This window comes from Neoarius graeffei, chromosome 3 (genome assembly GCF_027579695.1).
Source record: "Neoarius graeffei isolate fNeoGra1 chromosome 3, fNeoGra1.pri, whole genome shotgun sequence".
Classification (NCBI taxonomy): Eukaryota; Metazoa; Chordata; class Actinopteri; order Siluriformes; family Ariidae; genus Neoarius; species Neoarius graeffei.
In genome coordinates this window covers 79,952,867-79,968,043 of record NC_083571.1, presented here as the reverse complement: position 1 = coordinate 79,968,043, position 15,177 = coordinate 79,952,867, and the positions used below count along the sequence as shown (strand labels likewise).

The 15,177-nt window shown below is 41.0% G+C and overlaps 1 protein-coding gene across 3 annotated transcripts; it reads left to right on the top strand.

The window, feature by feature from the left end:
• Positions 1 to 8,921: 8,921 nt before the first annotated feature.
• Positions 8,922 to 15,174, top strand: grcc10 (gene rich cluster, C10 gene). Of its 3 annotated transcripts, none has more exons than XM_060917432.1 (4): positions 8,922 to 9,055; positions 9,285 to 9,348; positions 9,450 to 9,626; positions 11,587 to 15,174. In XM_060917432.1, exons 2-4 carry the CDS (start codon positions 9,297 to 9,299, stop codon positions 11,724 to 11,726), a joined length of 369 nt encoding a protein of 122 aa, XP_060773415.1. In that variant the 5' UTR covers positions 8,922 to 9,055; positions 9,285 to 9,296; the 3' UTR covers positions 11,727 to 15,174. The 3 variants fall into 3 exon arrangements, with proteins under 3 accessions (XP_060773415.1, XP_060773414.1, XP_060773416.1); XM_060917431.1 differs by having other exon boundaries at positions 8,923 to 9,051; XM_060917433.1 differs by lacking the exon at positions 8,922 to 9,055 and adding an exon at positions 9,070 to 9,186.
• The last annotated feature ends 3 nt before the right edge of the window (positions 15,175 to 15,177 follow it).

Here is a 15,177-nt window from a genome sequence, read left to right as displayed (position 1 = left end):
ATTTTGCATGAATTTTCAATGTAATTTTTATTCCCTGCTGGCTGAAAGGCCCAAAGGGGGATTATGTCATGGTGATGTCTGTCCATCCCTAGATGGATGCTCACCTTCTGAAATCAGCGCCTCTCAATTTTTGAAGGAATTTCACGAAACTTGGCAGGATTCTATTTTATATACAATGGGGCAAAAAAGTATTTAGTCAGTCACCAGTTGTGCAAGTTCTCCCACTTAAAAAGATGAGAGAGGCCTGTAATTTTCATCATAGGTATACCTCAACTATGAGGGACAAAATGAGAAAAATCCAGAAAATCACATTGTCTGATTTTTAAAGAATTGATTTGCAAATTATGGTGGAAAATAAGTATTTGATCAATAACAAAAGTTCATCTCAATACTTTGTTATATACCCTTTGTTGGCAATGACAGAGGTCAAACGTTTTCTGTAAGTCTTCACAAGGTTTTCACACACTGTTGCTGGTATTTTGGCCCATTCCTCCATGCAGATCTCCTCTAGAGCAGTGATGTTTTGGGGCTGTCGCTGAGCAACACGGACTTTCAACTCCCTCCAAAGATTTTCTATGGGGTTGAGATCTGGAGACTGGCTAGGCCACTCCAGGACCTTGAAATGCTTCTTACGAAGCCACTCCTTTGTTGCTCAGGAGGTGTGTTTGGGATCATTGTCATGCTGAAAGACCCAGCCACGTTTCATTTTCAATGCCCTTGTTGATGGAAGGAGGTTTTCACTCAAAATCTCACGATACATGGCCCCATTCATTCTTTCCTTTACACGGATCAGTCGTCCTGGTCCCTTTGCAGAAAAACAGCCCCAAAGCATGATGTTTCCACCCCCATGCTTCACAGTAGATATGGTGTTCTTTGGATGCAACTCAGCATTCTTTCTCCTCCAAACACAACAAGTTGAGCTTTTACCAAAAAGTTCTATTTTGGTTTCATCTGACCATATGACATTCTCCCAGTCCTCTTCTGGATCATCCAAATGCTCTCTAGCAAACTTCAGACGAGCCTGGACATGTACTGGCTTAAGCAGGGGGACACGTCTGGCACTGCAGGATTTGAGTCCCTGGCGGCGTAGTGTGTTACTGATGGTAGCCTTTGTTACTTTGGTCCCAGCTCTCTGCAGGTCATTCACTAGGTCCCCCCGTGTGGTTCTGGGATTTTTTTCTCACCGTTCTTGTGATCATTTTGACCCCACAGGGTGAGATCTTGCATGGAGCCCTAGACCGAGGGAGATTATCAGCGGTCTTGTATGTCTTCCATTTTCTAATAATTGCTCCCACAGTTGATTTCTTCACACCAAGCTGCTTACCTATTGCAGATTCAGTCTTCCCAGCCTGGTGCAGGCCTACAATTTTGTTTCTGGTGTCCTTTGACAGCTCTTTGGTCTTGGCCATAGTGGAGTTTGGAGTGTGACTGTTTGAGGTTGTGGACAGGTGTCTTTTATACTGATGAGTTCAAACAGGTGCCATTAATCCAGGTAACGAGTGGAGGACAGAGGAGCCTCTTAAAGAAGTTGTTACAGGTCTGTGAGAGCCAGAAATCTTGCTTGTTTGTAGGTGACCAAATACTTATTTTACTGAGGAATTTACCAATTAATTCATTAAAAATCCTACAATGTGATTTCCTGGATTCTTTCCCCCCATTCTGTCTCTCATAGTTGAAGTGTACCTATGATGAAAATTACAGGCCTCTCTCATCTTTTTAAGTGGGAGAACTTGCACAATTAGTGGCTGACTAAATACTTTTTTGCCCCACTGTATGTCAGTAATATGCATATTGTCATTTTGTTAAAGTCGGTCACCTTTTACCAGAGGTTACAGCCCTTGATTAACAAAATTATAACTTGACAATTTCATGAGTGGTTTTTTTTCCTTCTGAAATTAACTCCCCTCACAATTTTTGGAGTAATTTCACAAAACTTGACAAAAGGCATTGTTATATGTCGGTAGTATGCATATTGTTTTGTTCAATTTGGTCACATTTTACCAGAGTTGTGGCCCTTGATTTAACAACCTTGTACTTTCATGAAGGTGTGCTCTCCTTCTGACATCAACTCTCACAATTTTTGGATGAATTTCTCAAAGCTTGGCAAAAGGCCTTGTTATACGACATTTAAATCGCAATATATGTATTACCTTCATTTTGAGAATTTTACCAGTGTTTTGACCCTTGATTAAATAACTTGTACTTTGGCAATTTCATGAGGGTGTACATTCTTCTGAAATCAACTCCTCTCACTATTTGTGGAGGAATTTCACCAAACTTGGCAAAAGGCTTTGTTATATGACAGTTATACACACATTGAAGTTTTGTTTAATTTGGGCAAATTTTACCAGAGTTATGCCCTTGATTATTAACAAATTTGTACTTGGGCAATTTCATCAAGGTGTGCTTGCTTTCTGAAATCAACTTCCCTCACAATGTCTGGAGGAATTTCATGTAATTTGGCATAAAGTTTTTGTCCCCTGCTGGCTAAAAGGCCTGAAAGGGGATTGTCGTGGCGATGTCTGTCCATCCATCCCAGGAAGGGTACTGTCATTCTGAAATCAACTCCTCTCTCAATTTCTGGAGGGATTTCACAAAACTTGGCAGGATTTTTTGTTCTATGTCAGTAATGCATATATTGCAATTTTGTTCAATTCAGTTGCATTTTACCAGAGTTATGGCACAGTTGCCAGCAGGGGATATCGTGCTCTCAGAGCACTCTTATCAAATGCAAAAGTGACTATTTGTGTTTAATGAGCCTTTTATGTTCGAACCTGTTTAATAAGAATAGTGTATTGCTGCTACCTAGAATTAGGTGATTTTTGTTAAGCCTTCAATACAATATATGACTTTTGAAATATTAACAGATAATGGAAAAAACCTGTCAAGTGCATGTTCCCATGGTTTCGTGTAGAATTTTGTGGCAACTGAAAAATTGGGGATACTACAGTACCTAAACTGTAGTTTGCTGTGAATCAGAACTTGCACAGAATTACTTGCTTTCCTGTTCCTAAAAGAAGGTAATAGCTAAACAAACAAGGATCGCTAGACTTTCACATTTCCGTGTAGTGGAACATTTACAGTATGATGTATCGCCACTTAGTAACTTGAATAAAAGAAAAGAACCAATCACTGACGTTCACTGCTGGACTAAATTCACAATTAAAAAAAAATAAAAAATCAATTTATACACGACTTGCTTTAAGTGTCATGAAACACTATCATGAACCAAAAAATGTAAATGTAATCTGTGGCCCTGGTATGCTTTTTAATTATTTGTGCCAAATGTCTACCTCGAAACTTTGACTTGTACAGATCAAAAACAATTGCTATAAGTCATATAAAAGTTGTGAATCCTAGCATTAAATGTATTAATAAAAATACAGCTATGTGTACACACAGGAGGTGCTCAAGTATGTGAATAGGAGAACCTGAACTGGACTTTAGTTTATCCCCAATAACAGATGAAGCCCCGTCTCTGCACTTCTTTTTTTTTTTTTTTTTTTTAACTAGCTGAAGGGCTTAAACAACTAACACTCTAGGTTAAGGGTAATTAAAGGCTTAAGGGGGGGTGTCTCAAATCCATGTGCAAAGTATGGAGAATGTGTGTCCAGCTGTGTCGATTTGCCGAGGTGAACAGCCAGCCTTCCTTTAGTAGATATCTATCTATCCCATAGCAGTTAACCAAGAAGAACAAGGATATCTATCTATCTATCTATCTATCTATGCATGCCATAGCAGTTAAACAAGAACAAGGGTCTATCTATCAATCGATAGATAGATGTACAGCCAGTTCCATAAATATTTGGACATTGATCAAGTCAGGGTTATTTCAGCTGTGTGCCATAGTGTATAGGAGTTGAAAGTAAGTCAATAATGAACAAGATCTCAAAGTGCAGACTTTTGGCTTTAATTTGAGGGAATTTACATATAAATCAGGTGAACAATGCAGGAATTACAGCACTTTGCCATGTGGTTCCCCTCTTTCGAAGGGACAAACCAACATACTATCCATCCATTATCTGTAGCTGCTTATCCTGTGCAGGGTCACAGGCAAGCTGGAGCCCATCCCAGTTGACTATGGGTGAGAGGGCGGGATACACCCTGGACAAGTCACCAGATCATCACAGGGCTGACACATAGAGACAAACAACCATTCACACTCACATTCACACCTACGGTCAGTTTAGAGACAGCAATTAGCCTAACCTGCATGTCTTTGGACTGTGGGGGGGGGGAAACCGGAGCACCCGGAGGAAACCCACGCGGACACGGGAAGAACATGCAAACTCCACACAGAAAGGCCCTCGTCGGCCACGGGGCTCGAACCCAGGACCTTCTTGTGTGAGGCGACAGTGCTAACCACTACACCACCGTGCCACCCACCAACCAACATAATGGTGCATCTCAAAAAATTAGAATATTGTGAAAACATTCTTTTTCATAATTTACTTAAAAAGGTAAACTTTCATTTATACTATTCATTATACATGGTTAAATTTTTCAAGCATTTTTTTTGTTTTAATTTTAATGCTTATGGATTTATTGCTTATGAAAATCAGAAATCCAGTATCTCAAATTATTAGAATATTTCACTTCGAGTTTGAGTAAATTACTATTCAAATAATATAAATGCCGTGTATCTCTTGGTCTAGTTCAGTACATGCACCCACAATCATGGGGAAGACTGCTGACTTGACCATTGTCCAGAAGACGATCATCGACACCCTCCACAAAGAAGGTAAGCCACAGAACGTCATTGCTGAAAAGGTGCACAAGCAACAGTGATGACTGCAGCCTTGAGAGGATTGTCAAGAACTTTGGAGAGCTTCACAAGGAGTGGATTGAGGCTGGTGTCGGTGCATCAAGAGCCACCACGCACACACGCATCTTCAGGAAAAGGGCTACAACTGTCATTCCTAATATCAAGCCACTCCTGAACCAGAGACAATGTCAGAAGTGTCTTACCTGGGCTAAGGAGAGAAAGAACTGGACTGTTGCTCAATGGTCCAAAGTACTCACGTCAGATGAAAGTAAATTTTTGCATTTCATTTGGAAATCAAGGTCCGAGAGTCTGGAGGAAGAGTGGAGAGGCACAGAATCCAAGGTGTCTGAAGTCCAGTGTGAGGTTTCTACGGTCTGTGATGATTTGGGGTGCCATGTCATCTGCTGGTGTTGGTCCACTGTGGTTATCAAGTCCAAACTCAACAGCACCGTTTACCAGGAGATTTTAGAGCATTTCATGCTTCCATCTGCTGAGAAGCTTTATGGAGATGCTTATTTCCTTTTCCAGCAGGACTTGGCACCTGCCCACAGTGACGAAACTACTATTAGGCATATCAGACACTCGCTGGCCGTGGTGTGAAAATTGTGCATGCAGACGCTCATCTGAGGTTCCAAACCCGTCACTGCTTAACTCCTTGAATATTTTCTATTATGAATACTATCATTTTTAAAAAGCTTCTCTGTATTCCAAGGAAATTTATCTTGTTTAAGATCTGTTCAGTACTTTGGGAGTAGCGGCAGGTTGAAGTTGGTACAGCGGAGTAAAAACTGTGCTCACCTGACATCGGGAAATGGCCGGTGCTTTTTTGAGTCCCGGGAAAGTGGTCAGGCTCTCTCTCTCTCTCTCTCTCTCTCTCTCTCTCTCTCTCTCTCTCTTCTGATCGGTTTTCTGACTGGATTACTCATAACCATCAGAACTTTTATAGGGATGTTCTCTAGCTCTCACTGTTTTGTTTCTGATGTCGTATTCAGCAAAATTTTCCATCTGCTAGTTTTGACGTTATGATTCACGAGAAACTTTGACGCGAGTTTTCATAGCTTTACCTACTTATTTTTTCAAATCAAACTAATTCCTGTAAATAAATAATTTTTTATAATATAACTGCAGTTGTTTTTGATAAAATATTAAGATCTTAGTGGTCGGAATTAGGTTTTTAAAAAAAGTCAGAAATGCGAGTATCAATTTTCAATTAACTGGAATTGTTTATTGGATATGGCTTTTTTTTTTTTAAGCTTGGCCTTGAAAGCTGTGAATATTAATCGTTTATATTCTTTCATATAAACACTAGTAGGCCCTACTTAGAAATATAAAGACCAACAGAGCACAAGGAGGGTATTTTAGAAATATTTTTATTACTTTTTTTTTTTTATTTTGATAGAGAATGGTAGATGTGAATGACATTCAATGCTTATTTATGCATACTTTTATAATTAGCATTGACTTCTCCTCCTTTGTGATGTATAAATGAGAGTTAAAATCAGCTTTATATTGCACAAATAAAGCCATTTGGTGAAACTTTGAAAAAGAGAGCATACCGATTTAATGGTTTTACCTAATTGGCATAATTAATGCTAATTAAATAATTTGCATAATTAGTTTTTACTTTTTTTTTTTTACTTTGTATCCAGTATACAACCATCTACAACCATTTACTTTCCATGTAAATATCTTAGTTATTAAGAAAAAAAATTTCTCATTCATTAATTAGGCTCATTTTGGACCCAATACATAATATTATGGCAGCTTTCTAAAAATTAAGCTGGTTTTTTTTTTTCAATCTTTGATTGGTAATATCTCAAGAACAGATAAACACGCTTTAATTCTGTAAAAAGTATATTGTTCTGGATTCAGTTGTAAATTCACAGAGACCAGTTTTAAGGAATTTGAATTTTCACCTGATATGCCTACTACTACTACCACCAAATGGTTTGCTGACCATGAGATTTATTATGCATGATTGGCCAGCCAACTCGCCTGACCTGAACCCCATAGAGAATCTCTGGGGTATCGTCAAGAGGAAGATGAGAAACACCCGACCCAAAAATACAGATGAGCTGAAGGTTGCTATCAAAGCAACCTGAGCTTCAATAACACCTCAGCAGTGCCACAGGCTGATCACCTCCATGCCACGCTGTATTGATACAGTGATTCGTGGTAAAGGAGCTTCAACCAAGTACTGAGATTATAAATGAACATACTTTTCAGAATTTGGATATTTCTGTATTGAAAATCTTTTTTTTTTTTTTTTTTTTAATCTTAGGAAATATTCTAATAATTTGAGATACTGGATTTGAGTTTCATGAGCTATAAGCCATAATCCTCAAAAGTGAAATTTCAAGTCTTCAGAAATTTTAATTTATGTATAATACAGTACATGAAAGTTTACCTTTTTGAATTAAATTACAAAAAGAAAATTTTCATGATGTTCTAATTTTTTGAGATGCACTAGTAATGATAACTTCAATTTAATTTAATACTTGTATACCACTGCAAATCCTTTGCTGTCAATGACTGACTGACTGACTGCCTGAAATCTGAAATACACAGACAGCATTAGATGCTGGGTTTCTTCCTTGATGATGCTCTGCCAGGCCTCTACTGCAGCTGTCTTCAGTTTCTGCTTGGACTTTGGGTGTTTTGCGTTCAGCAATTGAAATCCATCCACACTTGGATTCAGGGCATGACTTGACCATTGCAGGACGTCCCACTTCTTGGGTTGTTTTCAGCGTATGCTTCAGGTCATTGTCCATCTGCAGTGTGAAGTGTTGGCCAAATCCGAGCAGATAATATAGCCCTATACACTTCAGAATTCATCCTGCTGCTTTTAGCAGCAGTCACAGCAATAAATACAAGGGAACCGGTTCCCCTGGCAGCCATACATACAGTTCCTTCCATTCTCTTTTCCCATCATTCTGCTACAAGTTGATCTTTGTCTCAGCTGTTTATAGGATGTTCTTCCAAAACTGTCCAGGACAAAGATGTTTTTTTGGCAAACTCCAAACTCTTGAAACATTTCCAATTGTTTTACATCTTGTAGTGAATCCTCTGTATTTACTCTGGTGAAGTCTTCTCTTGATTGACACAGATACCCTGCATCCTGGAGGGTATTTTTGATCTAGCAAACTGCTGTGAAGGGGTTTTTCTTCACCAGGGAAAGACACCTTTTGGTGTTCCTGATTTACCAGTATGTTCTTATTATTTTTGGCCAAACTTAATGGGGTTTTTTTCTGTTTCTCTAAAGGGTTTCTTGTGATTTTTGAGCCTAATGATGGCTTGTTTCACAGGCAGTGGCAGCTCTTTTGATCTTCATATTGAGTCAACAGCAACCCTTTCCAAATTAAATGCAGATTACAAATCACTCTCGACTTATAATTAAGCAGATAAAAAGTGAAATAATGAGGGGTTGAACCCCCTCCCCTTAAAAAAAGAAAGAAACGTGGGACCATGGGGTGGCACTGTCGCCTCACAGCAAGAAGGTTCTGGGTTCAAGCGCAGTGGCCAACGGGGGCCTTTCTGTGTGGATTTTGCATGTTCTCCCCGTGTCTGCGTGGGTTTCCCCCACAGTCCAAAGACATGCAGTTAGGTTAATGTGGGGCGGCCTTGGGCTGAAGTGCCCTTGAGCAAGGTACCTAATCCCTAACTGCTCCCTGGGTGCTGTAGTATGGCTGCCCACTGCTCTGTGTGTGTGTGTTCACTGCTTCAGATAGGTTAAATGCAGAGGATGAATTGCATTGTGCTTGAGTGTGCATGTGACAAATAATGGCTTCTTCTATATAAAAAGTGTTGTAATTACTACACTGTTCCTACAGCTGTAAGATGAAAGTCTGCACTTTGAAATCATATTTATATTTAATTTCAGATCCAATATATTGTGGTACATAGTTAAAAATAAAACAATCATTTTGTCAATGTCTAAACTGCTTTAATAATATCAGTTCCTCTTTCTATGTTGCACACGGACATTTCTGAGGGTTGCACCGATCAGTGCAACACCCGGAATTGTCGTGCATTGGTTGCCGATTTATTTTTTTTCCCACCCGTATTTCACCAAATCCCGCCTTCCGCATCGTCTTCTGTGATTTGATTGGTTCGTAGTTCCTAAACCGTCTGGGATTAGCCAATAGACTTACCAGTCGTTTAGCACAGGCGGGGGGAGAGATGTTGGAATACTGGTGGAGGGGAGAAAAATAACGCATAGCCAAGCGTTTGCTCTAATTTTAAAGTCGTTTGTTGTGCTAATTGACAGAATAGAAGCGCTCTTTATTGTAAGTAAGTACTAGAACAAAACTATGAAGCGTTTACTGCTAAGATAATGGAAAGAAATGGCTGTTCTGTTTCATTCAGGATTGTTAGTTTTAGCTATATGTGTACTGTAGGTATAGCTAGCTGTTTATTCAAATGTAGGTATTATTATTATTATTATTATTGTTGTTGTTTCTTCTTCATTGGTTTGTCCTGTATACACGTTAGCACTGTTGTGATTTGTTTAATAAATTAGGGGTAACCCAGAATGGCATCAGCTCCAGCCCAGCAGCCCACACTGACAATAGAACAAGCCAGAGGTAAAGTTAAACTTTTCACTCATCCTAATGAGTATAACCCTATTCCTGTGTAATGTAGATGATAGTGTGTGTGTGTGTGTGTGTGTGATTTGCTGTTGCAGTGGTGCTGAGTGAGGTGATCCAGGCCTTCTCTGTGCCTGAGAATGCCTCTCGAATGGAGGAGGCGAGAGAAAGTGCCTGCAATGACATGGGTAAGATGCTCCAGCTGGTTCTACCTGTGGCTACACAAATCCAGCAGGAAGTGATCAAGGCCTACGGCTTCAATAACGAAGGAGAGGGTGAGAAACCGTCATCACACCATTATTTTATGATTTAACTACCAATTCCATAGATCATTCAAGTTTGTTTGTTGTTTATTACCAATAAATGGCAGAGTGCAATATAATCTGCTTTAGATTTAATATTAGAGTACGCTTTCCAGATGTGTTACCAGTAACCATCAACATGCAGAAACCAATCAAACCTGTACCTTTTAAAGCAAACTATTTCTGTAAAACGTTACCTGACATCAAGGCTGTCGCTGACTCCAACACTGCAAATGATGGCAAACAGCCTTCATATTAATCATATATACCATGCACTGAGAGACCCCAGTTGAAATTAGAAAGAAAGAAAGCACAACTTTATTCATCACACACTTGTGAAATTCCTCTCTGCATTTAACCCATCTGAAGCAGTGAACACACACGTGAGCAATGAGCACACACGCATACCCAGAGCAGTGGGCAGCCATGCTAACAGTGCCCGGGGAGCAGTTGGGAGTTAGGTGCCTCGCTCAAGGGCACCGAGGCCGTCCCATATTAACCTAACCGCATATGGATTCTTTTCAGTGACTGGCATAGTACTGTTTTCTGAGTACTATGCCATTCACCTCAGAGAATCCATACAGAGCCTCTCAGTGTGTGGTATATTAGACTTGCGTCCCTCATCAAAAAATTCCAAACTAAAAGTGTTAAGATTGAATCTCGGTGTAAACTCACTGGAGGCAGCCATTTTTGTTTATGTCGGCGCGACCTTCAACCTGCATTTTTTTCAATGTACCATGCTGTCACCTGCCTCGCTAGGCATGATCATGATGCATAGATCTACAGACATGCAGAAATGCTTACAGAGCCTCAGATCTGACTCGAGTCGGCTGTAGAGCTTGAAATTGACATCAGTTCATGGTATATCCAGGATATACCATGACTGACTTGCACCATATCAGTTTTTTGTTTTGACGTCACAAGATACGTTGCTTAAACAATGGTGGAACTATTTTATGTCGTGAGCCATCCTTGGCCAATCCCTGCATGGGAACTTTTTTGATGAGGGCTATAATGTCCTTTAGACACTGCTAACTGGTGGAGACAGGAATTCAACATGCTGTGTTTAGTCTGTTTACCACAAGAATGGTTAAAGTCCTTCTCATGCCACAAGGCACGTCGGGTGGCGCCGATCTGTTTCAGTAGCCCTCGGTCTCTCGCCTATTCCATAGCTAGGGTTACAGTGGTGGGTTGATCCTCTGGTAACCGCAGGGGTGATAGTGTTCCGGCGCTGCGCTGGATTTCCGGCGTACCGCGGCGCCGGGAAAAAAAAAAAATCTAGTTCGCCCATTATCCTGTGTCATTCTGAGATGCGCAGATAGACAGTAAAGGGAATTCGGAATTCCCTTTACTGTCTATCTGCGCATCTCAGAATGACACGGGATAATGGGCGAACTAGATTTTTTTTTCCCGGCGCCGCGGTACGCCGGAAATCCGGCGTGGCGCCGGAACGCTATCACCCCTGTAACCGCAAGAGTTTGACTCCCTACTCATGCCTGTATTGTGGTGCCTCACCAGATGGCAGTAGGTACCACTTTTACGATGGTCTTTTGGTATGACCCGATCACAAGTAGAACTCCCAGTTGAGAGGTGGACACGCTAACCACTAGGCCAACTCGTGGTGATCTCCTGGGATCACCGATTTTACAATACTTGTCTCTCGAATCTCACGCGGTAACCATGGAGACATCCCAGTCCCTCAAACTGGCTGGCAGTGAAACTGATGTACCTCATGCCTTTGGACAGCATGGGAAGTTGTGACCTCAAGAAAACAGCTTATCTTGAGATCATGAGAAGATACCTCCTGGTCTTTCTGGACTTGTATACAGTCATGATTTTAACCTCATTTTAGAGTTACAGTCAGAACTGCGTAGAGTAGTGCTTTGTAAAGATGACCACTGAGCGTATCCTTTTTGGTTTGGTTTTTGTTCAGGTGTTCTGAAGTTTGCCAGACTGGTGAAGATGTACGAATCTCAGGACCCCGAGATCGCTGCCATGTCACTCAAGCTTAAGTCTCTTCTCCTGCCACCTCTGTCGACTCCGCCCATCGGTGGTGGAATTCCAGCATCCTAAATATCCACATCGTGGGGGTTCAAAACCTCTCCAGTCTCAGTTACTGTCCCGCATCAGAAATACTGGCATATTTTCCAGGCTATAAAACTAAAAAACACCTAAATATATTCCAAATCAATGTATTCGCATCTGTCAGTCACTACATTGTCGCAGATGTTTTGATTTGTAGAAGTACAGCGTAGCCTGCTGGTGGCTGACGTTTAAGGCACGTTTTTACTGCGGGAACTTTCAGCATGTTAATCTCAACGGAACAAACAGGAAAAATATACATGGCTGTTGTGCAGTCTGCACACACTTTTCACGGTTCATTTCTGTATCCTTCATAGTTGTTGCAGTGAAAATTCCAGAATGATGATGGAAATGCAACTTTGGACAGCATCTTCAGCTTCGCTTCATTTCCAGTCGCAACGTCTGCTTTAAAGAGCACAAATAAATCAATCATATACAAATTATAGTCTGGAAAATCCACTATTCAAATCCTGAACTTCTCACATTTCCATGGCATTCCATACTTTTGGTATTAGTATTTCATATTCTCGCTCGTGTTTATTTGTATTTTGCTGTGTAGTATACACTCACCGGCCACTTTAATAGGAACTTGTTCTTGATTCTAAGATGCCTCTTCTTGGAGTGGAACCCAGCGTGGTGGTCTACTGTTGCGTGCTGAGATGCTTTTCTGCTCACCACGGTTGTAAAGAGTGATTATATGAGTTGCTATATCCTTCCTGGCACTTCGAACCAATCTGGCCATTTTCCTCTGACCTCTCATCAACAAGGCGTTTGTTTCCACCCACAGAACTGTCACTCACTCAGTGTTTTTCACACCATTCTGTGTAAACTCTAGAGACTGTTGTGTGTGAAAACCCCAGGAGATCAGCAGTTTCTGAAATACTCAAACCAGTCCATCTGGCTCAAACCAACACCCATACCACAGTGAAAGTCATACTTTGAGATCATAATTTTTCCCATTCTGATGTTTGAAGTGAACATTAACTGAAGCTCTTGATTTGTATCTGCGTGATTTTATGCATCGTGCTGCTGTCAAGGGATCGGCTGATTTTAGATAACTATATAAAAAGGCAAGTGGATGGATGTTCCTAATAAAGTGGCTGGTGAAGATTTGTCTGAAATCTATTTCCGGTTCAGAATAAAGTGATATCTCACTCTGATGCAAGTTTAAAGGAGAACTGAAGTCATTTTTAAACTTGCTTTATTTCTTAAGGCCCGGTCACACAGCGCTTTACGGCTTTATCACGGCCAAAACCCGTCAAAAAGTGCTCTCCCGTGAAGCAGACGATGTTGTTCGTGTTGATGTCGAAGTTAAGACGTGTTACAGTCGATATACAGACGTGACAGGACGCAGGGGAAAATCGGAACGGCGTCGGACGCGGCAAAAAGTTTTGGACTGCTCAAAACTTTAGACCGCGGACAACCACGGCCGGCACACGTGGTAAAGACGTGCAACACATGTGAAAAACACGTGATAATCAGTGTCCCGGCCGTTATTAAAACTTGGGGAGACGTGGTAAGACGCGAAAGTTTGGCGGTCTATCACGGGCAGAGCACGGTCATCGGACGGGTGTTACGCGTTGGTATCACGGGATATAGCGTGTGTTTAGCGGCTTATCACTGAGAAATGGATTTTTCCGCGTACATAGCACTGTCTAAGCCCGTTAAACGACGTCTCAAACAAGTTCTAAATTCGATTGATCACTGTCTAATCACTTCTGCATCACTTCTGATTTGCGGCATGTATAAATACCGTAATTTTCTGAGACCTCGGCACTTGCAGTCTAGATGTCAAGGGGTGAACATGAACCCTCAACGCTGTGATGTCCTCATCTTAATGCTCCAGCACCAACAGAACCAACTGATACAGGCTCAACATATCCTTGCTGAGAGAAGAAGGAGGAGGAGGAGGGTGGTACGGAACATCTGGGTGCGTGGCTGGACTTGGTTAGCTGTGCTTAGGCAGTGCTGCAGCAGTGAAACAGCCGCCGACGGCCATACCCCGTACAAAGCACGGCAAAGCCAAAATTGACCAAAAATTAGCACTTACGACCACGTCCACCAGATTTTTGTATCTTTTTGTACGCGATATAGACGCGGAGTGCTGTGTGACCGCCCCTTTAATTAAAGTGTTATTCAGTTACGTTTTCGGTTTTAGTAACCTTATATCGTGACTCATATTGGCAACTAACTGCAATTAAATATTGTACTTATCGGCCTGTTCGGTTTTTAGCCGTGTTGAATTTAGTTCGTTTGGTCCACGGTAGGTGTCGCTTATCCACGCGATCTTCACGAGACTTGTGCGAGACTTCGAAACGTGAAGTGTCAGCGCCACCATTTTGAAAACTGTTTTCCAAATGAAATATTGCACAAAAACGAGTTTAAATGACGATTACTGCCTACTTTTTTCAAACTTTCCCGATTGCTATCAAAACAAACAAAAGTTACGGCTTGATTACGTCAGCATTCAAAAGAGGGCGCGTGCGTCTTTTGACAGTGTTGGCAGACGTCGGTCACTTTGATTTCCGCTGTACGTTTTACTTCCGTCCTACGATGTCTCGCACAGGTCTCAACGAATCTCGTTTACGGCCGTTGCTTTGACATATGGACTGATATATTACAGAGCGTATTTCAAACACTCATAACTTGCTATTAGCAGTGACAGGATAGCTATCAGAAATGCATTCCGATATTTAATAAAATGAGAAATAGAATTTTGATGATTAAAAAAAACGTTCTCCCTTCAGTTCTCCTTTAAATCTTCCAGCTGCTGTGGAAATTCCAAAGATCCTGAGAAACAGTCTTGCCAGGAATAAAATGTAGTATATGGTATGTACAGTAGTCAATCAGTGAAACGTATTTGTTTTTGTCTCACCCAAAATCTTTTGCATAAATAGTTTCTTCAATTCACATCCAGTTCACTCAGCATACTGAGTTACTGTAATGTATAAACTTCAGCGTGAAGCAGTACAGCTGCAACATTACAAGAGCCGCCATTTTGGAACACTGGAGGCTTAAAAAGAACATATACTAAGACTTCTGTTGCGACAGACTTCATTATGCTCAAAGCTCCAGGTCAAAACTAAAGAACAAACCGACTACATTTGGGAACATATGAAACTGTCTGTATGTAGGTTAATATGTGCGTATGGTCTAAACTGGAGCAGATCCAGGATAAGGAGAATCGGCTTCGCAGTCAGGAGGACCGCTTTCATACAGCAAACTGTCTGCCAAAGTTTGTGGCTGAGTTTAGTTTCTTTGTGCAAAAGACCACTGTTCAGTATCATCTGCTGCTTCAGTTGGAGAAACTCAAAAGTTCAGCAAAACACTAATATTCATAATTCCCCCCCCCGCTTCCCATTTTTCTTTCTTTCTACCTTATTTATATTTTGTGTATTTTTAATTTTCAGTGTGCAATAAAAAATCAGCATCAACACTCTCG